The sequence below is a fragment of the Peromyscus maniculatus genome, chromosome 5 (assembly GCF_049852395.1).
Source record: "Peromyscus maniculatus bairdii isolate BWxNUB_F1_BW_parent chromosome 5, HU_Pman_BW_mat_3.1, whole genome shotgun sequence".
Taxonomy (NCBI): Eukaryota; Metazoa; Chordata; class Mammalia; order Rodentia; family Cricetidae; genus Peromyscus; species Peromyscus maniculatus.
In genome coordinates this window covers 59,925,450-59,946,878 of record NC_134856.1, presented here as the reverse complement: position 1 = coordinate 59,946,878, position 21,429 = coordinate 59,925,450, and the positions used below count along the sequence as shown (strand labels likewise).

At 47.9% G+C, this 21,429-nt stretch overlaps 1 protein-coding gene across 3 annotated transcripts in view; it reads right to left on the bottom strand.

Annotated features, from left to right (window-relative positions):
* Nucleotides 1–346: 346 nt before the first annotated feature.
* Nucleotides 347–21,429, bottom strand: part of Disc1 (DISC1 scaffold protein) — a 209,802-nt gene continuing 188,719 nt past the window's right edge. For 2 of the 3 annotated variants that reach the window (XM_076572336.1, XM_076572337.1), the window contains exon 12: nt 7,770–15,678. In XM_076572336.1, coding sequence (XP_076428451.1) covers nt 15,517–15,678 — 162 coding nt within the window. In that variant the 3' untranslated portion in view covers nt 7,770–15,516. Of the gene's footprint in view, nt 3,611–4,051; nt 4,190–7,769; nt 15,679–21,429 lie in introns of those variants that run through there. The other variant, XM_042277873.2, reaches the window with a different exon arrangement.

The following is a 21,429-nucleotide window of genomic DNA, read 5'->3' as shown; positions in this document are numbered from 1 at the left end:
GTCACCAAGCTCACGTTTCTTCCTTCCCAGTCCCAACTCTCACATATTTCTCACCTGAACCAGTCCGATTCTCCTCCTGCTATGTACTGGACTCTTGTCTAGTTCCCCACATGCTGAGGCCACTTTTATCTTCAGCTCAGTCAAGAAGTCTAGGACAGGATTTTCTGATTTGTTGGCATCTGAATACATAAACACATGCATGATTTTACAACATGACTTTATTGCAAATACTTGGGTTCCTGTAAGTCAACATCATTAATTATCTTGTCACAGATAGGTGAGACAATCCAACCCATTCTTATCATCTACACCCAGAATACAAAATGACCCCAAGGAGCACCATGGCTTGGATATATCAGCTTTTATTTCACATAACAAGCAGGACACTTAATAAAGCAATAACTTACATGACAAAAATCAAAGATCAAATAAAGTGGTAGTATTAAAAATAAAGGTCAATTATGTACACAAGAGGGTGCTGACCAACGTGTGTATAGTTGCTATGTACATGATGTTCATGTTGCCCATAGTAAATGGACATGTTCTGAGAAGCACCACTTAACACAGGAAGCTTCCAGAAAATCCACCCAGTATGAGGCTCTGAGTGGCAGTTCCTGGAATGATCTTTGGGGTGACTGGGAAGGACTGGGTCAGAACAGTGGACAGAGAGTGGGGTTGCTGTAGCCAATCAGAGCCCAGGCTACATAGTGGGGTTTGCTGGGAGTGAGGGGTTCTGAGTTGCTCTGAGTTCAGTGTCTCTCACTCACAGGCAGAATTCACAGGAAAAGTCAGTTTTTAGCTGGTGAATGAGTTTCATAGCTCAAAATGCAGAGAGGACATCAAAGGCACTTAGGAAGGACATTGGTTAGGAACAGCTGCCTGTGGTAGTCAGGATTCCCATAACCCTCCTCTGAAGCCAACTCTGAGCCTTAGGAAGGTGACTTTGCCTTCCTGAGGCCCATGAGCACCATCTGTAGAGTCTACCTCCTCAGGTGCAATTGCGGGACTGTCTGTGAAGGGCTCAGTGTGTGCTGCCCATCCACTGCATTCCTGGGGAGGGAGCCAGCCTCATTACGAAAGAAGGCAGAACTGGAATCAATTGTGACATATTCACCTGATCCGGGGAATGATCAATACCATGAAGTTTCAAGAGCTAGACCTGGTAATGATGAGGTAATGACGATGCTCCAGCTGGCTGCTCTCTGAGGTCCAGCTTTGCAGCGCGGTGGCCATGTACCACTGCCTCCCTTGCGGAACATCACAGTGAAATCAGACAGTACCTGTGGATGGGTTCTGAAATCAGTCCATCAGCAGATGAATGGATAAGGAAATACAGCATATTTATAAGATATATGTGTATGTGCTGTTGTCTTGAAGAAGAATGAGATTGTGTCATTTGTTACAAAAAAGAGAGGCCGTCGCTTTCAACACAGACCTTTGCTGGGGTCTTGGTCATCTCATAACAGTCTAAACTCAAGCCCCAACCTCCCTGGGACATTTGTATGTGGCCCCATAAAAACCTGTCCTGTCCTATAGCTTGGGGATCCACACCCAGGTCCTGGATCTCCTGTGGCTCCAGTGGCTAATGAGAGAAAAGTTGTCATGAGAAGATGGTGTGGCCACAGGAAACACCAGCCTTTCAACGCCCAGCCCGGATGGTACTCCAAGACTAGAGGACGACTAGAGGTGTGGCACAACACGTGATTGAAATGTCACTCACCTGCCCTGACACTGATACCAGTTTTTGCCCAGGAGTCTCAGCTGTCCCTTCCCTGTACCCAGGACTCGAGATCTCTCAGTTCCTTAAACTTTCAAATGCACCATGACCTCATAGAATGTTATGGCGGTGTCAGAATAACATAAACCACTCAGGTCGGTGGTGACTGTCGGGCGCCTCATGCCTGGAAAGCTGCTTTTTAAAGTGTCAAAGTTAAGAACGTTCTTGGCAACAGGAGGTGGTCCTGACTTCAAGCTTTGCTTCACTAGAATTAAGTCAATGATTGGGGGCCCTGGGAGTCATGTGACTGGTCCACCAGACTTTCAGAGGCACAATTATAAATGATTCAGAAATGTGGTTCATTATCAAAACAGCAAGTCTGGGAACAAATGAAACATATTTCTTATTCAAATATGCAAAATGTGTCTTCAAACAGGCTTCTTTTCAACTAAGAGCAAAGCGGTCCTCAGCATGGAAGGCTTGGAGAATTGGCAGGTGCCTTCCAGAAATGGCAGAGTGGTTAGGAAGGGTTAAAAGCTGTGAACCCAAAGGCCCAGAGCGGGGCAAGAGTGTCTCGATCCCTGTCCACACAAAGGCCAGCAGAGCACCCGAGAGAGGCCTTCCTGGGCAGACGCATCAGATTCTGCTAAGCTCAACAGCTGAGAATGTTGGGCTTGATTTTCAAGATACAGACAGGTGCACTAGGGTCATCCCAGAGGGTGCAGCATCATGTACCCCAAGACTGGGGTCAGAACAGGTTTGCATGAAGAAATGCAAAGTCCATCGGGCTTGGGGATATTGAGACTGGATGGAAGTTGGCAGGCTCCATCACACAGGCCCTCTCCCAGGGTGGCTAGCCGAGTTCTGTGGCTCTCAAGCAGGAGTTATGATGCCAGGTTGTTATCATAGACGTGTGTCTCTGAGGTATCCTCCTGTGGTAGTTTATCTTCATTATCAACTTGACTGGACTCAGAATTGCCTAGAAGGCAAAACTCTTGAGTATGTCTGTAAGGGTGTTTCCAACGAGATTTAACTGAGGGATACCCGTGCAAATGTTGGTGGCATCATCACATGGACTGGGATTTTGTGCTGAATCCAAAGGAGGACGAGGTTAAAGCACAACAGTCATCTCTCTCTGCTTCCTGGCTGAGGATGCGGTGTGACCAGCCACCCCATGTTCCTGCCGCCATGCATCCCCTACTGTGATAGACTGTAGCCTCAAACATGAGCCACAATTTCCCAGCCCTTCCTCCCTCCCCCCTCCCTTCAGTTACTTTTGCCCAATAGTTTTTCACAGCAACAGAAAACCAGCTCACACACTTTCTTAGTGCACCTCGTGAGCCCGCTTGAACAACCTGCCTGCAACCGCCTCAGCAGGAGTCTCGGGCAGCTGGGCCCAAGGAGCAAGCCCCAGGGACCTGAGTCTGCCATCATGGAGCACATGGCCTCCATGAACCCACATCGTTCTGTGACTCCTTGGGACCAAAGGGAACAATAGGTTCAGTAGAAACTAGAAAGACTGGCTCAAGAGTCACCTGTCTCCACCTGCACCCCGCCCCACCCCACACCCCTCCCGCCTCCCCCTTCACCGCCCTGGATCTCAGAAAGACCTGAAGTAGCAGGCTTGTGTGTGTGTGGGGGGGGGGGGGGCTTTCTGAGCTGTAGTCATGGCTGGAGAACACAAAGGTGCCAAGGTACTGTGAAGGTGCCCTGGGGCAATCTCCTGAGACTGAGCAGAGCCCCAGGGGAAATGGCCTGGGCAGCTAAGGCCCCACACAGACTCCCAGGTTCCTGGGCTCCAGGCATTGGAGTGGCCGTAAAGAGACGTGGCAGGGGCAGTGGCCATCTCAGGTTTGGTTACCCTCAGAGGTTCTTGAATGGAGAAAGACCATGCTGCAGCAGAAAACAGAAAAGGTAGTGAGAAAAGAGGCAAATTCCAGGAAAATTCACCCAGTCAAGAAGAAATCACTATCAGCTCCCCTACTAGATGCGCCCGTCATGACACGGGACAGTAACCTCTTATGACAACCGAGAGAAGAAGTATCAAGTCACTCCCCCATCTCAGTCTGTGATAAAGCCTCGGCCACTCTCCCATGGGAGGCCGGCAAGGCTCTGTGTTTTGGAATTGGTCCAGACACACGGGTAAATGCAAGAAGAGTGGCTGTACCAGGATAATACTGATGATGTGGTGGCCCACCTCCATACCCCCAAACTCTATACTGACAACATGTGGCCTATCCCCTTCCCAGCCCCTGCTCCACAAGGATGCCATGTGGCTCACCCCTGCCCCAGCCCCCCCCCACCCCTACCCCCACCCCCGCTCCATGCTCACACCTCAGGCCTGTGCTTCCTGAACACCAGCTGTCAAATGGGAAGCCGTGGCCTCCCCTCCTGTCTCCTTTGGTGGCTGGAGCTGCAGGATCATGGCCTGTAGTGTTTCCTTCACCATCTGGAGCTCCCCCTGGAGAGACTGTGGATGCTGTTAAGAAGCACACAAGGAGGAGGCCCCCCCATAGCGCCTGTAAGAGCAAACCAGCCTGCGGAGAGCAGGTGGACACCGACATTGAATCGCAGCTCCATGGTCTCCCAAACCCTGGCAATTAAATATTGATGAAAATTGTATACTTCCCCTTTTAAAAAACCATCATGACTTCTGCCAGGTCCAAGGTTATTAACTCCCACATTTTGGCTTCAAAACTTTGAAGCAAGACTCAGCTGTCAAGTGGAGATAGATTTCCAACTCAGATGCTCAGTGACATGTGACAGTGTGGCCACAGAGCTTCTCAGTCCCCAAGCTGGGGTGGACAACTGTCACATCCAAGTGCTCTGAGAGTGGAAAGGGCAGGGGTTGGAGATCAGAGTCTCCTCCGGAAACCTAGCATTCGGGGCCACTGTAAGGAGGAACCCCTAACATCGACTGTATGCACAGAGGGTGCTCTTGACATGAGCCAGCCAGCTCAGCATCAGGGACTGTGTACTCACAAGACCCTGGTACAAACTTCTTTAAAGCTCTGTTTCTTCTCAGTGGGTACCTTTGGACTCTACACCATCCTAGGCTCTAGCCTGCTGCCATTTTTCCAATTTAGAGCTAAAGGATCTTCCCCTCTCTGGGTTTATAGATTGGTTGCTTCTTGAATACACGGGTTACTAATTTCCTAACTGGTAAGGTGGTTCCTTCTGGAAAGAAAACAGTCAAAAAGAACTCATCAAATGATAACACAGGATCCATAAGGGCTCTTCCAAGAAACCGGTTGGTTCTCTAGACGTTCAACAAAACAGTTAACCAGCAGGAGTCTTTCTGCTCCTACATAACCAGGTCCCCTGTCTCTTTCTCAAGCAAATGACACAGCCTCACCCAGTAGAGACAATGGGAAAGGAGACATAAGTTGGCAGCACCTAACTACGCCCAACTCTTCAGGTGAGGTCAAGCCACCATGAGGTCAGACATGGAGGAAGCTGAGTTTGAGGACAGTGCAGAGACTCACAGGCCACAGGCCACCTGTGCTGCAATGTTGCTCTCCTCAGGTAGGATGTCAACACGGGGCCACAGAAAGCCACGCCCTGGGGGTGTAACTAACAAAAATTCTCTCAGCCTTTTTAGGATAAGAAGCTCCAAAAGCTCTTGGGAATTATGCAAATGAGCCTTTCCTGAACAGAAGTGCCAATCCACCCTGGAAAGTTCAAGTAATTTTTTTTTTTTAATCTTCTGGAAGTTTCACCAGATTTCAGTTTCTGTGTCATGTACATACACTCCCAGGACAGTCCACCATCTGCGCTTGAACTTGAAGGGAATAAGGACAGTACAGGCAGAGAAAGGAAGGAAGCGATCCACTAAAATGCCCTTGGGTTTTGTTGTAAAAAGTGGTTTTTTCCTCCATTCCTCCAGACCCCTGGAAGGGCGTACTAATCTCGGGGTGGGGTGAGGGTGTCATATGACTTTTTGCAAGCCAAAATTTGTGTACCAGACTGAATACCAAGCTGCAATTTGTCACAAGGTCTGGTCTCTGGGAAGGAGTAAGCAGAGTGCACAGTGGCCTCTGGATCCTGACAATATCCTGGGATCTGATTACCTCTGACCCTGGTCTGGGGTTTCACAACACTCTAGACTCTGCTAAGTGATGACAGGAGTCTTACAGAGAGAAATGAAGCCAAAAAGTGATGCTCAGAAAACTTCTGGGACCACAGAGCAAACTAAAAAGGCTGAAGACAGAGAAAAGCCACCAGAGGAAAAGACTAAATTATAAAATTAAATTAACACATCAGTTTCACACATAATAATTTCCATTATTGCACGGAAGAGTCAGTTAAATGGGATCTGAGAATGCAAGTCCCCTGGGAAGCTGGGAAAAATCACATCATGTATACTTAATCATCCCATCTGTAAACTATAGAATCTCACAGCTTAGTCACAGAGGCAGGGCCTAAAGGCGGGGGGGGGGGGGGTGGGGGGTGGGGGTGGGGGGGGGCCGCACAGAGAGAGGGAGAGGAAGAAAGAAAGAGAGAAAGAGAGAAAGAGAATCTTTGTGAGGTACCATGAGGTTTATGGCTTATCTGCCAACACAGTGCCTGAAAACCTCCTTTGGCATAAGAATCACTAAGACAGTCAAAATCACATTCCCAGGGGCTGGAGAGACGGCCCAGCAGGTGAGAGCATTTGCTGCACTTGCAGAGGACTCCAGTTCAGTTCCCAGCACCTACATCAGATGGCCCACAACTGCATGTAACTCCAGGTTCAGGGGGTAGGACAGCCTTTTCCGACCTCTACGGGTACCTGCACTCATGTGCACATACCACCCCCTCAACACACATGCACGCTCAAAATCAAAACCCAAATCTTTTCCAAAATCATGTTCATATTTCACCTCCTGGCCATCAGCTATACTTTGTGGGGGGAGGAGGGGGGTGACAGTTGATGTGTGCTGAACGGAACTGGAGGGAGGGGTGGACAGTTACAGAGCACTTCTTTGGAATAATTTTGGAAAAACTATTCCAGAGATAAGCCATTTATGGCTAGATAATATTTCAGGAGGCTACAATGGTGGCATCTTCCAGACAGTGGCCCTGGGAGGGAGATGTGTAAATCTCTCACGTCTCCGAGATGCTCCATGCACCAAGTTTCTTTTTAAATCCATCTGTATCTCGGAGAAAGCACTCAGGACTGTTCCTCACGTTACACTTGGGAGAAAGGAATGTGCAGACAGGAATTCTTTCTTTTCTTCTCTCATTCAGTAGGTTCCACTGTTGCTTTGCCCCTACTGGCTCTGGGTGGGGACTAAATGCCTGTGAGGGGAGCAGAGCGCAGACATGCAGGCGTGCAGATGGCATGCTGGCTGTTACTCTCCACAGTGGCAGCGGCCTTCCTCTGCCACCAGAGCAGTTAGGTCATCGCCTGTCACCAGGTGCCTTTCCACCCTCAGCTATGAGACATGTGCACCGTGGGGCGTTTACCCACCAACCCCACAGCTCCCCAGAGTTTTCTTGAGTGTGAGCAGCAGGAAATATTAGATAGAAGGATTTATTGTGGAGAATCTTGCGGAGATAAACAGATAGAAAATAAAGGATAGCCTCGAGAGGGCCTGGAACCTATTCCAACAGGCCCCGACTGTCTCTGCCCCAGGGTTTTTATAGAGATGCCAAGGGGTGGAGCAAAAGACTTCCTCCCCCAGCACAGCCAAGTGCAGACCATCTCAGACACCTGCACTCAGGCCCGTTGTCCTAGTCATCCTCTCTTTGCAGACCTGATGGGTAAAGCCACAAGGAACCTGAAAACGGGCTCCCACAGTGCACCCCTTCAAAGTGCCCACCAGAGCACAGCTCTCTTGTCCATCTGTCTCTCTTGCCTCTCGCTCCTCTCTTGCCTCTCTTCTTCCTCTTGTCTCTGTGTCTGCCTGCCTGCTTCTCTCCTGTCCCCACTCCGACAGATCCTTTCCCCATTTCACTCTCCTCCTCCCCCTCCCACAATAAACCTCTTGCACTAACTCTGATGAGCATGGCATGTTTGTTTAGTGGCACACCTCGGCAGGGCCTGCCGAAAGGTACCCACTTGGCCTTTTTTTATTTTTTTATTTTTTTTTATTTATCATTACATTAGCCATGTTGAAAGTTCCAGGGAAGTGGTAGTCCTGGAGTCCTGGCTCAGTGCTCTGGCTACCCCACAGAGGATGCCCTGAGGGACAAGGCACAGAGGGACTAATGAGGAGCTCATGGCAGTGGCCATGAGGAAGATAAGAGGACTCTGAATGTTTCTGAAAGGGCGTACCGAGAACATCTCCCTGATATCTGAGCTGAGCAAAGAATGGAGAAAACAGGTTGCAGTGTGCTGAGGGGAAAAAAAATGCCAGGAAGGCATACATGGGAAGGGAAGAGGGGAGAGGACTCCGTTTTTGTTGGTTTCATTTGGAGACTGTCTCTTGCCGTGCAGCTCGGGCTGGCATTGCAGGGCTGTACCACTACGCTGAGCTTGAGGATTCAACTTTGGACACAGGAAAGGAGAAACTACGAAGTCAGTCAGGAAAAACAGGGGGAAGGGACTGAGTTGCTTTCCAGAGAAAGTCAAGGCTAGAGATGTGCAGTTGGGTCACACTAAACCATGTATTTGAAAACTATTTCTATAACATTGTCTCACTGGTGTACAGAAAAAAAAAATTAACTATCTTTATAATCTAACCAAGACCACCTCCTTCTCTTCTTCCTTCCCACCCTCTTCTTGGCCCTTCCTTTCCTCCCTTTCCTTCCTTTCTTCCTTCTTTTCTTTTAACATAGGACTCTTGTATCCCTGGCCTTGAACTCACCATGTAGTCAAGGATTACTCTGAATTTCCGATCCTCCTGCTTCTGCCTCTGTGCACTAGGATCATGGGTGCGAGCTACCTTGTGCAGTGTTAGGGATCAAACTCAGGACCTTGTGCATTCTAGCCAAGTACCTTACCAACTAAGCTACAGCCCCAAACCAAGATCTTCAGGCTGCTATGCAGTAGAGCAGGGCTGGCATTCCATTTCTGCATCAGGAACGCAACAAGCTCAGGACTGAAGTCCACTGACATATGTGACCTTGGTTTTTGTGAAAGTGTTGAAAAAAATCCAACCCTAGCACTAGAGCTAACTGCATCCACACAGGAACAAGCCCCCAAGGAGCTGTGTGAATCTTACAGAGCTGAGCTTCATGAATCTAAATAGCCGAGGGTCAGAGTCCCCCAGAGCACTGCCAGGCACTGGGACATCTAAGAAAAGCATTACACTAATGATCATAACATCCAGGGGATGGACACCCAGGCTTCTTATAAATACTTCCAGAACCCAAGGCCATCTTCACCACCTCAGATGACAATACCCACTTGTCAGACAGGCAGGTGATTTGTTGAAATGTTGTGCTGTCGACTAGACGTGAGACTTTAGAACATTGGGAACCCAGTGGCCAGGCCATACTATCCAGGAGGGCAGCCATTTGCAGAAGACCAGGAGTCTGTGGACTCTTCCGTGGAGTCTTCTTCACTTGATCTTGGCCAAAAGGCCGAGAAGCGATCCGTGGAGTCTTCTTATCTTATGTGATAGGAATGGAATACTTTACCATCGATGGGGGTTCCTCGTGGCCATTCTGATAGTTTAGTCAAAAGTAGGTCTTCAGGGCTGGGGAGAGAGCTCAGCTGGTAACACTGGCTGTGCAAGCACCAAGACCTGAGTTTCACAGCCAGGCATGGTGGTACATGTCACCCAGTGCCAGGGAGGCAGAGACAGTGACCCGAGACTGGTTGACCAGCCAGGCTAGCTGAAGCAGAGGTCCCCAATATCAGTGAGAGACCTTGTCCTAAGAAATAAGTTTGAGAGCAATTGAAGAAGACATCTGATGCCAACCTCCGGCCTCTGTGTGCACAGACACAAAGAGGAACACATGCACACAGTAGGTCTTCAAGTCACCTGAACTGGTCTGCTTTTCACTGCTATGTTTTCTTGGGGAGGGGGTGCTGGGAGTTGAACCCGTGGCTTTGTGTTGTAAGCAAACATTCAACTCTCTTTTTATATTGTATTTGAGACAGGATCTCTGAAAGCTTCGAGGCTGACCTTGAATCTGAGATCCCTCTGCCTCACCTTCCCAAGTAGCTGGGATTAAAGGTAACACACAATTCTCTGTAGCCATTGTGGACTACAGCAGAAAATTGAACTGTATGGGGAGTCAGAGGCAAGATATCAGTCATTATGAGCTACTAGGAAAGCCCTGTTCATAGCCAGGAAGTAAGCAAGCATAAGGAATTGCTTAACAACCTGGGACCACACTTGGCTTTGGTTGTGCATACATCTTTCTTCTAACAATGCACTTGGCAACCTAAGACTCTTGCCTTCGAGTGCTATGCACACACATCCCTGAGAATAATACACTCAGCAACCTATTAGCAACCTAGGACCCCCTCCCCACCTCCACCCCCACCCCCACACACCTGCATGGAGCTGTAGGCACCCCCATCTCTGAACAATGAAATCAGTTTCTCACCTTCTTAACAACTATCCCAGTAAGAAGATAGGTGCTGTGGAATAATGCTTTTGTACACTGGTTTAATAAAACACTGATCGGCCTGTAGCCAGGCAGGAAGTATAGGTGGGATAAGCAGACAAGGAGAATTCTGGGAAGAGGAAGGCTGAGTGAGGAGACGCCAGCCTGCTGTCCAGGGAGTAGCATGTAATGACACACAGGTAAAACCACAGAAAATGTGGCAATATATAGATTAACAGAAATGGGCTGGATGTAAGTGTAAGAGCTAGTCAGCAGTAGGCCTGAGCTAATGGCTGAGCAGTTTTAATTAAGACAAGCTTCTGTGTGTTTACTTGGGACCAAGCAGCTGCAGGACGAGGGTGGAAGAGATTCCGCAGGACTGGGTGGGACACAGAAAAACTTTCAGCTACAGATAGGAGTACTGATCAGGCCTAGATTGGTTTTAGATGCATGTACAATAAAGCAAACTGTGTCCTCAAAATGAACTTTTAAGGGAGAATCCCCTATTTTCCATCTTATGCCTATGCATAATCTGGTATGCATATGATTAACATCAGATGCATTATGGGAAGGGAATGAGAGAAATGGTTACATAACTTAAAATCTGTCAGTTGAAATAGAGAATCACACAAACCGTATTCTTAGTAACCAAATTCCTCCTCTTGAACCCCATGAAAGAAACCCCGAGACGGCAATCAGGGCCCTTGAGTACCCTCACTCATGTTGTCCATCGTCATTCTTGAAAACATATTTTCTGACCTGTACTACTGCTTTTCTGTGGAGAAAGTATCCTTGCTATTTCCATAAATCTGTGTATACTCATTGCAGTGCTCTGAATAAGACACCAAGAACCTGGAGACCCCTGACCCAGATCCTGTCCACTGGTGCCAAAAGGACCGACGATATGCCCAGGGGACTGTGTCACTGACCTCATGCTAAATTCATCCTGTGTCCCACCAGCAGCAGGACCATCCTGGTCTGCACCCATTGTCTGCTCCAACTTTCCCAGACCTCAGCAGGAGGCAGAAGGAAGCAGCACATGGCTGCCACCCCTCCATCAGCTGGGCATGCACAGTGCCTCAGAGAGCAACCTGCCTGGCCCTCTGCTCTCCCACTCGAAATGACTGAGTATCTTGACCGACGTCCTTCCTGCTCTTGAGTTTTAGAGGCAAAAGAACGTTTCCGAGGAGGCAGGGCAATCAGCCCTCAGCTCTGTTACCTTGGCCTCTTTTGGGTTACACACTGGAAAGTGAAACCAGACAGGAGCCCTTTGGGGCTGTGGAGTTTATGCATGAGCCTGGATACATTTAGTCTCTGCATGCCATCAAGGCTAGCACGACGAATCAATTGGGCACCGTGCATTCCCAATGAGCAGAGAGAATAGGCTCCCAAGAGGGCTTCTGGACAGGAATGCAAATGCCATGTAAATAGAATCAGTCTGGCCCTTGCTCATCCATGACTCAGCAGAGGCTGGCAGAACTGCCTGGGGCTTTGAGAGATGCCAGGCTGGATATGCTGTGCTCCTCTCCTCCCATCGTGAACTATGGAAGGCAAAGGAAAAATAAAGGAGGGGGGAAATTCTGCTTAAAAATTCACAGAGCCCAAAAGCTTTCCAGTTAAGGCATTCTGAACATGGAGGAGCAGTTAGTTACCCAGACTCGAAAGGTTTTTTTGGAATGGAACCGCTAATTAGAATCCAGAATCTGTGAAATCATACTGCAGGTTCAGACCACTGCTAATGGATCCCCAGCATGCCTAGCTGTGAAGTCACATCCCTGCCCTCTCTCTAGAGGCATGACGCGCCCCTCCCCACCGCCTGCTCTCCCAGTGAACTGTGCAGTTCAGAGGCTCACGGTCACCTCAGCTGATGGCTTGAGTGGTCCACCACGCCTGTAACTGAGGAAGCCTGCCAGGATGACAAAGAAACAGCCTATCTGTTTCCTCCGTCCTCGGCTCTGCAACCCAGCCTTCCTCTCCCCCCCTGCAGCCTGCTCTAACTCCGACACCAACAGGCTGTGCAAGAACTGTTCAGAAGGTTTAGAAGCCCCCACCATATTGCATGTCCCCAGCCCACCCCTGTGAGGATGACAGGCTGGCACATTGCCTGCTTTGCTCCTGCAGGCATGTGGCTTATGATAAGGACCCACCCCGGGAAAGATGGACACCACAGCACCTGGAACTCCAATCCTCCAGAAAGGTGTCCCATGTGGCTTTACATCAGCACGCTCCAGCAGGGACTTGGACTCAACACGCATCATCTACTACGTGGACACAGTGGGTCCTGGCAGCATGCTTAATGGAGTCAAGTGAGACACCACCCTCCCTCTTCTGTGTTATTGGTTGCAAGCTTTTCCTTTCAGCCACACTCAGCATTGTGCCTTTGACTGCAAATGAAAACACACACCAGTCAGAGTTTGGCTGGGGGATTCCTGCAGCCTCTTTGGATGCCTTGATAAATTCTAATTTGAAACAACAGCTTTTGTTTGTTAGGGAGCCCCACAGAGCATTGTGAATTCGGCTTCCTGTCTTGGACCCATTGTAATGCTCAAATCCAAGTGCTACTTCATGGAGCTTAAAGACACATTTTGTATGTTATTCTTGCTCAGTGACACAGATCATGGCCTGGATTTCAGAGGAAAATTGAGGTAAATATGTGCTGTGGTGTAGATGTTATCTAAGAAGGGGCTGATTTCAAACCTTACCCAGTACTTCCTGCCCCTAGTGGTATGGTACTCATTTAAAATGTCCCGGACAGGCTCAATCGCTTGAACACTTGGTCGACAGCTGGTAGTGCTCTTTGGTGGGCTTGTGGAACTTGAAGTGGTGGCTCCTGACTGGTGTAAGTGGGTAACTGGGGATGAGCCTTGAGGGTCTTAATCCTGGTCCCCTGCCCCTTAATTCTGGCCCGAGCTCTCTGTTTCCTGAGCCACTAAAGATGTAAGAAGCCTCGCCACAAATGCCCACCACACCATGGGTGGTATCACCAGCTACCATGCCTTCCTACCATGATGGTTTGGATCATGAGTCATGTTCTGCTCAGCTGTGCCAACCCCTCTGTGTCCCAGCAGACCTGAGGCCACCCCCTCCCCCCGCCAGGCTTTGGCTCTGTGTCATGACCTGGTAACAATCACTGTCTTATTTCATAAACAACATGTCCCCTAGAAGAGTTCAAGGCTGTGATCTTTTAACATGCTACCTCCTTCTCTTTCTGCTTCCTGGGGCAATTGTGCAGTAATAGCTTACATCCTGGAGTTAGAAGAGCCAGGGCACAGTGCAGAACAGAATGTTTTTTAAAAATGTAGAAATGGTAGCAGAAGCCATTCAAGGAACAGCCTGCTGAGTTAATAAGCAAGGGCAAAAATGCCAAGTCATCACTTAGTATGCTGCCTCCATTATTAGCCGTACATCTGAACACTACTGAAGAAGAACAATCTTCGGTTGCTCAAAGCTACTTAAACATATGCATGGAGATAAAGTAAAACAGAAACTAAGATTCTAAAAAGTCAGGCAGTGAGAAACAAAGACCAAAATACCCAAACTTCCCACAAACCCTTAAAAGTCAGGGTACTGAACAGAGTAGTAGACGAGGAGGTGACTGCAGCTACAAAGGGTCACTTGTGACGGAATAACTGAGGGATTCAGGCTAAGTATGCCTTTCTCCGTCTGGGTCCCTGTGTAACTTCTTAACTGACACCTTGCTGGGACCTAGAATCACCTGAGACGGGAACTTCAGTTGAAGAATTGTCCACATCAGGTTGGCCTGTGGGAGACTGTCTTGATTGTTAATTGAGATAGGAGGATCCAGCCCACTGTGGGTGGCACCTTTCCCTAGGCTAGACCCTGTGCTATACAGGAGAGGAGAAAGCTAGCCGGGTGAGCAAGCAGGCAGTATGGGTGCATTTGTTCCTCTCTGATCTTGACTGTGGACATGTTGCGACTAGACTAGACACTTGGGTTCCTATCTTGACTTCCTCCAGTGATGAAATTTAATCAGGAAGTATTAGCCAAATAAACCATTTAAAGTGTAAGCCAAATAAAATCTAAGCTGCTTTTGTGTGTGTGTGTGTGGGTGTGGTTTGAGACAAAGTTTCTCTGTGTAACAGTCTTGATTGTCCTAGAACTCACTATGTAGACCAGGTTGGCTTTGAACTCATAGAGATCTGCCTGCCTCTGCCTCCCGAGTGCTAGGATTAAAGGCATGAGCCACCACCACCTGGCTAAACCTAAGCTGCTTTTGGTCAGGGTGCTTTATTACAGTAACTAGAAATGAAGCTAGGGCAGAACCCATTCACACTCTTCCAAGAGCTCACCAGTGACAAATAGCATGCATCCATCACCAGGGACGTGTGCTTCCTATTGTTAGAAATTAGGTGCTCCACCAGCCTGCCCTTCAGGGACTAGGTACCGGCAGACACCGAACACCATCACCCACCTCCGACAGGTGCAATGGATTTCCACTGTCACTACAAGTTGTATATTTTCCCTATGCAACACCTGTGCTCTTTGAAAGGTCCCTCCTGACATCACAGACCTCTCTTGTTCTTTCTGTCTTCCAGTCTCTCTGTCAGTCTGTCTCTCTCTCATGTCCCCACTCCAAGATGGCCGTTTGCTTCCCCTGCTCCAATAAACTTCTTGCGTGAGATCTATTGTACCGTGTGATCTCTTCGCAGCATGCCTTGGCCTGGACCCACCAAGGTACTCTGCCGCTCAATCCTAACACTGGTTTCGTCAATAAATCTTAACATTGGGCCCACATGTCCTCTGGCCACTTGACGAGGGCAGCTAGCTTTGACGTAGGTGTCTGTAGACATGGCACTAAGATACCAAGTTTGGTGCAAGAAAATATAATTATCCGCACCAAGGAGGACTATGTGAAGCTAAATCATGAGTATATGTTAGACATCAGAAAGAAGGTACCCGCAGTGGTTTGATACCCTACTATCTATGACATACAGAAAGCAGGACAAAGGACTTCAAAGAAGGCTTTGGATCTCTTGGTATTGAAAAGGACCTTAGGGAGGTGAGCCAGCAAAATTGCTTTGGTTCTTTCTGGCTGTTCCTCTATGGCCACACAGACTCATCCTGGAGCCCGCCAAAACCTCTATTTTGCCTTGGTTTTGGCTGTGTGCCTATCTGAGCTCGGTGGGTAACACTTAGCAGCTGGGCTTAATAATTGAAAATATTGGATTGTTTACAAAAACTAGAGGAGAGATGCTCCACACAGAATCAACTCAGATCCAAGACGTGCTGAATTACAGGTAACAGTGGCATCGATTCACTCCATCTGTGGAGCCATGGGGAAGTGGTATGCATTTTTAGACTCTCTTCTGCAAAGTAACTTCTGAAATGGAAAGGATATGAAAGACAGCTTCATCGTGACTGTGGATTGCCCTATGAAGTTGATCTTCGAGGTGCAGGAGCCTCGTGCCTATGGCTTCACATTTTTCTCCAACTTCAGCAGAGATGATGTGAGATTCCTGGTCAGAGAATGAGAAAAGGATCATGAGTCAGCTTTGGGATGCTGAGTGCTATGTGTACAGTCAGGACACACGGACAGCTCTCCTGGTTTCTGCACCTCAGTGGGAACCCTGCAGGAGGCACCATTTCCCTGGGAGGTTGTTCTTGAGAACACAGGAGCCAAGTTCAAGTCAAAACTGAAGGATAAGCTGTGTACACATAGGTCCTGCCTTACCTGGTCTGTTTAAAGCTTGACTTTAGCATGGAGATTCCCCAGATGGATTTATCCAAGGAAGCCCAAGTTTTCCAGCTGAATTCTCAGACAATTCACAACATGATAGAAATGGTAGCAAAAGGGGCAGAGGTGTCACCAAGGGGACTGGGCTAACAAATAAGGCCGGAGGGATGTCTTTAAGGGCACAGGAATTTAACAGGGCACTGAGCATTCATCTGCAAACCAGACTTAGCCCCTGAAAGCCAGACTCTGGAGGAGGTTTATTTGTTTACTTATTTATTTACTTGTATTTATTCATTCACTCTTATATGTGTATGTATATGAGAGTGTACATGCTCATGTGTGTATAGAGACATATGCATGTGGGAAGTGTGCATACTCATGTGTGTCCACATGTGTAGCTGGAGAATTTCTCTCCAGCTCCCACCAAGTCCTGCCTCTGGGAAGTGGAGGCTGAGGGAGGGGACACTGTGATCTGCCATGAGGAGAAGCAACATGTTAAGGTACCGGTAAGCCACAAGCCATGTGGCAACTTACAGATTAATAGAAATGGGTTAATTTAAGATATAAGAACAGTTAGCAAGAAGCCTGCTACAACCATACAGTTTGTAAATAATATAAGCGTCTGTGTGTTTATTTTATAAGTGGGCTGTCTGACTGCCAGGGCTTGGCGGGACCCGGAGAGAAAACTCCAGCTACACACATGTATGGATGTCAGAGGACAAGCCTCAGATATCATTCCTCAAGTGCCATCTAACCTGTTGTTTGTTTGTTTGTTTGTTTGTTTGTTTGTATGGTTGGTTGGTTTTTTTGAGGCAGAGGGGTTGGCCTGGAGATCACTGACTAGGCCAGGCTGGCTACTCAGAAAGCCCTGGGGAGTCACCAATCTCTACTTCCCCAGCTCTGGGAATATAAGCATGTGCCACCACAGGACTTTTTATGTGAGTCCACCCCATTAGGGCAGAGGTGATGGTGTCTGGCACAGTTCCAGGTCCCCCACTGGGCATCAGGCATGTGACAAGCATGGTTTAGTGAACAGACAGACGGGTCTTGAAGCCCCCAACCCTGTAGCGTTTCCCTTTCCAATGTGCATCCCAGACACAAGCAGATGTCCCCTTGTCACTCTTGTGCACAGAAGCACTACACAGTACAGTCTAGAGGCTGCCATGCGTCGGTTGTTCTAAACACACTTCAGCTGTCCCCCTGACTCCCTCACAAACTGACCTTGGCCAGCCAGGTAGCCTGAGCTACCACCTCCTCTCCCTGTTCTTCCTAAAAGGACATGCTCTTCCCCCTTCTCTAAATCCTGCCTTCAAGGCCCCACACAAGCCCACCTTGTGGAGCATCAGTGAAGACATGAGTTATGTCCCCTAAGAGCTGTGACTCACTCACACAAGGGCCATTGGCTGGCCATTCATCCCAGGGCCCCATGAGTAACACCTGACCTACAGAAGGCCACAGAGTCCTAAAAATAATTAACAAGGTCAAGAAAATGAGGACAAAAAGTAGGGAATCCTAGAATAAAGAAGAAAATAAGGAAGAAACAGCTCAGAATTAAAACTCAACCACAATATGAAGGCAATATTCTCTCAGCTAAGCATGAAAGACTTAGAAAGCCTATTAAAAGAGTTTTGCAAAGGAATTAAGGTTTTTTTTTTTATTTAGATTAAATGGCCAGGCTACTACAAAAACTGAAGCTAATACCTAACTATCACATAAAAGTGGTCAGGCCTGGCGGCACTGTGCCAAGTCCTTAGAGATCCCACACAATGTGTTAGCATCAGAACCCAGGAATACCAATCGAGTCCAGATACTTGCCGTAACATTTGCTCCATTTGTTCACTCTGCAACACTTCACAACTTAGGTGCCCGATGACTGACAACTCTTTAATAAAACAGTGCTAATGGAAACTATAAATAACTAATGTAAACACTGGAGAAACTTCACATAATGCAAACATTTACCTATATGAAAGAAAGGAAATCCCCAGGCAACATGGAGGATGCATGGATACCATGAAGGTTGGAATGTGAGGCACTAGGGATGGTTTGCTTGGCTTTAACCACAGCACTGAGGACAGGATACATGAAAGCAATAGATAGCCATGTATTTTATTGATCTTAAACGTCATGTCATGGTCACTCAAGGCAAAGAGGAGAGGGCTTAACACAGTGAGGATGGAAGCCATGACTAACAAACTTTTGGTCATGCCCAAAGTCAATGAGAAGGCGGGACATCTGCAGAGCAGTGATTGACAGTGGCCAGATCACCAATCACACATGAAAGAGAAATAAATAAATAAATAAATTGTGACTGCCAATGGGAAAAGAAGGAACTCAACACTGAGCAAACCAAACCCAACAGCTCTATCTTCATCCAAAAAGACCAATGAATGGGAAGCGAAAGTCAAGCCGAACAAACTAAGAACACAGCTCTCCACTTCCCCCAAACAGGCCATCTCCGAAAACTTCGTGCAGACTGACAGTACAGGTGTGAACTTGAGCAACCTTAGACCGCACAGCAAGCCCTCTAGGTTGTTACTGTCCTGTGACTCAGTAATTCCACCTCCCAGAATCTATCACACAGAAACAATTTACATATTCAAACTGGACTTATTTCTATGAAGACTTCGTAATAAGCATGGAAAAATCATATGGGTGTGTGCACATGCCAAATAGAAATGTAAGATTTGAATCACACCAAGATAAAAGTACTATGAGCCCAGCAAAGTGGGAAAAACAGCCCAGGTATAGCGAGAATGGTTAGAGGCAGGCGGTGTGTGTGTGTGTGTGTGTGTGTGTGTGTGTGTGTGTGTGTGTGTGTGTAGCACAGATCATTTCCAGGTAAAATCCTCCAAAAGACATGCAACAGTGAGTCCAGCATACTTGATCATGGTCCTCACTCCCTCTGGCTTTGGGAGAAATGGCCCTTTGGTGAACACTCAGCCTGACAAGAGATTTACATTGTGAGAGTCAGGAGAAAGAAACATGGCCACTGTTTCCCATCCTTCATACCCACCTAGGTACATGCTGGCTGCCTGGAAGGGAGGATTAGGGTGGTGTCCTGCCTCAATGGTGGTGCTCTCCTGGCGCTGAGTGTGTGTGTGTGTGTGTGTGTGTGTGTGTGTGTGTGTGTGTGTGTGTGTGGAGCCCCCTACACCAGGGCTGGCTCCTCCCTTCTCTAACAGTAGCTCACATGAAGCTGTTCTCTCCAGCTCATGGGTTTCAGGATCTGCACCCCCTGGGGGTATCCCAGCAGAAAAGAAAGGGGCTTTCTGAGAACCACATACCAGTTTCCTCTTTTATGCATTTCTTTGTTGTTAAGAATTTATCTATAGTTAAGAATAAAGAATACAGAAGATATAAAGACTTTGTCTCCTTCCCTTAAAATAAAGGAAACTTTTTTCAAGTAAGTTGTCCTTCAAGAAAACCCCAGAAACACTGAAAATCCTGTGTAAGCCAAAATGGTGAATCGTAAGATGCATGCATTGGCTGGAGGTCCCACATTGGGGTCTAACTGCCTGAGGCACAAGCCCTCTGAAACTGTTAAAGTATAGACATAACAGACAGCTGGCACAGGCAGAGGTTTTGAGAGCGTCCTGGGCTTTCCCGAGAGGATTCCAGCTGGTAGCAGCTCAGGAACCATCTAGCATCATTTCTTCTTTTCCATCCAAGGAAAATGTCTCCAAGTACCAGATGACCTGGGCACCAAGACCAGTCTCTCCTGTTACATCTCAGGGCAACACAGAGTCACTCTGAGTTCCTCCTAGAGGGCTCAGCTCCTAGGAAGAGAGAAGGTGGGTACTCTCTCCAGGGCCAGAGCCTACATGAACCAGAAGTGACAATGTTTACGATGACCGTGTTCAGTCCAGCACCTCTGCAGTGTCTGTAATGCATCAGAAGAAAACCTGTATGATTGTTATTTGATAACTAAAAATTATCACCACACCCCTCCTGCCCCTCTCAGAATTCTTGCCTGAGTTGGACTTTCTCAGAATCAGCGGTTCTGAAGATAATTTAGTGTGAGTTGTATCAAAGTGTCTTTGAAAACTGTCCTGTAAGCCCTCCTGTAATTTGCTCCTTGAGCAATCTTTTCAACAATTCAAATTGTTGTTTCTTTTTCTTTTGTAGACACCCGTCTGTCATTTACCCAGAGGAGTGACTTTTTTCCCTGTGGATCAGAATGAACAAGTCTCTGCAGAGATAAACAGCATCATGACCCAGCTCTGCCCCTTCTGGGCCTGGCTCACACCCCAGTTCTCAGACCCTTGTAATTCCTCTTCAAGGAATACCTCCGTGAGGAAGCTCCGCTCACACGAACTCTGGGTATTGGCTGTCTGCCTCCTCCAGGCCGCAACAGGCCAGTGTCCTGACATCTCTGCTGACCCTTGCCTCCCTCAAAGGAGGTCCCGAGGACAGTGAGGCCTTCCACTGTCGGGTGCAACCTTCTGCTATGGGGTGCTAACCGTTAGGGCTGTTGTGGGGAGACTGGGCCCCCAGGGCAGTAGTACTCAGTGGGGCCTGATGGGAGGTGACTGGGCCACCAGGCTCTGCCCTCAGAAGGGACTGAAGCCAGTGTCTGAGTTACTCTATGGTAGCTGAAGTTTTCCTGTGTCCCACCTGGCCCATGGTCAGGACAAATCTCTCCCACCTGTCAGTCCTGCAGCCGCTTGGACCCAAGTAAACACACAGAGGTTTATATTAATTAAAACTGCTCGGCCATTAGCTCAGGCTTATTAGTGATTAGCTCTTACACTTAAATTAACCCATAATTCTTATTTATGTTTAGCCACGTGGCTTGGTACCTTTTCTCAGTTCTGCCTTCACATCTTTCTTCCTCTGTGTCTGGCTGGCGACTCCTGACTCAGCCTTCCTGTTCCCAGAATTCTCTTCTCTGCTTATCCCGCCTATACTTCCTGCCTGGCTACTGGCCAATCAGCATTTTATTTATTAACCAATCAGAGCAACACATTCACAGCATACACAGCAATATTCACAGCAACTCTACTACTGGGAAGAATGTTTTAAAAGAACAAGCCTGAGACTCTTTGGCTTCCTGTCTCACCCTGTGATTTGTTCTGCATGACATAACGCCTCTTACTTTGAGCTGACAGAGCCACAGGGTCCCTCACCAGAGACCAAACAATGGGGCTGTCTGACCCTGCACTTTAGACTCACTGTGAACTAAATAGACCTTCCTTCTTTATAAAGTGCCCAGCCTTAGGCACTTGGTGACAGTAATGGAATATAAGCTAATGTAGAAACTCCTGAAAAAGATTCTTTGCATCTTAGATTGCACTAGCCAGACAATGCTCTCAAGATGATGGGCAGAGGCAGAGAGAGAGAGAGAGAGAGAGAGAGAGAGAGAGAGAGAGAGAGAGTGAGTTAGAGTTTTCCAAACAGCAAATGCCTGTCCAAGTCTCAGTACAGACCATAATAACCTGTCTGGGGTAATCCCTCTGCCTCTGGGGCAACTGCTGGCCTTGAATGACAACAACAGCATTTTATGAACACACACATGTGCCCGTGCACACCA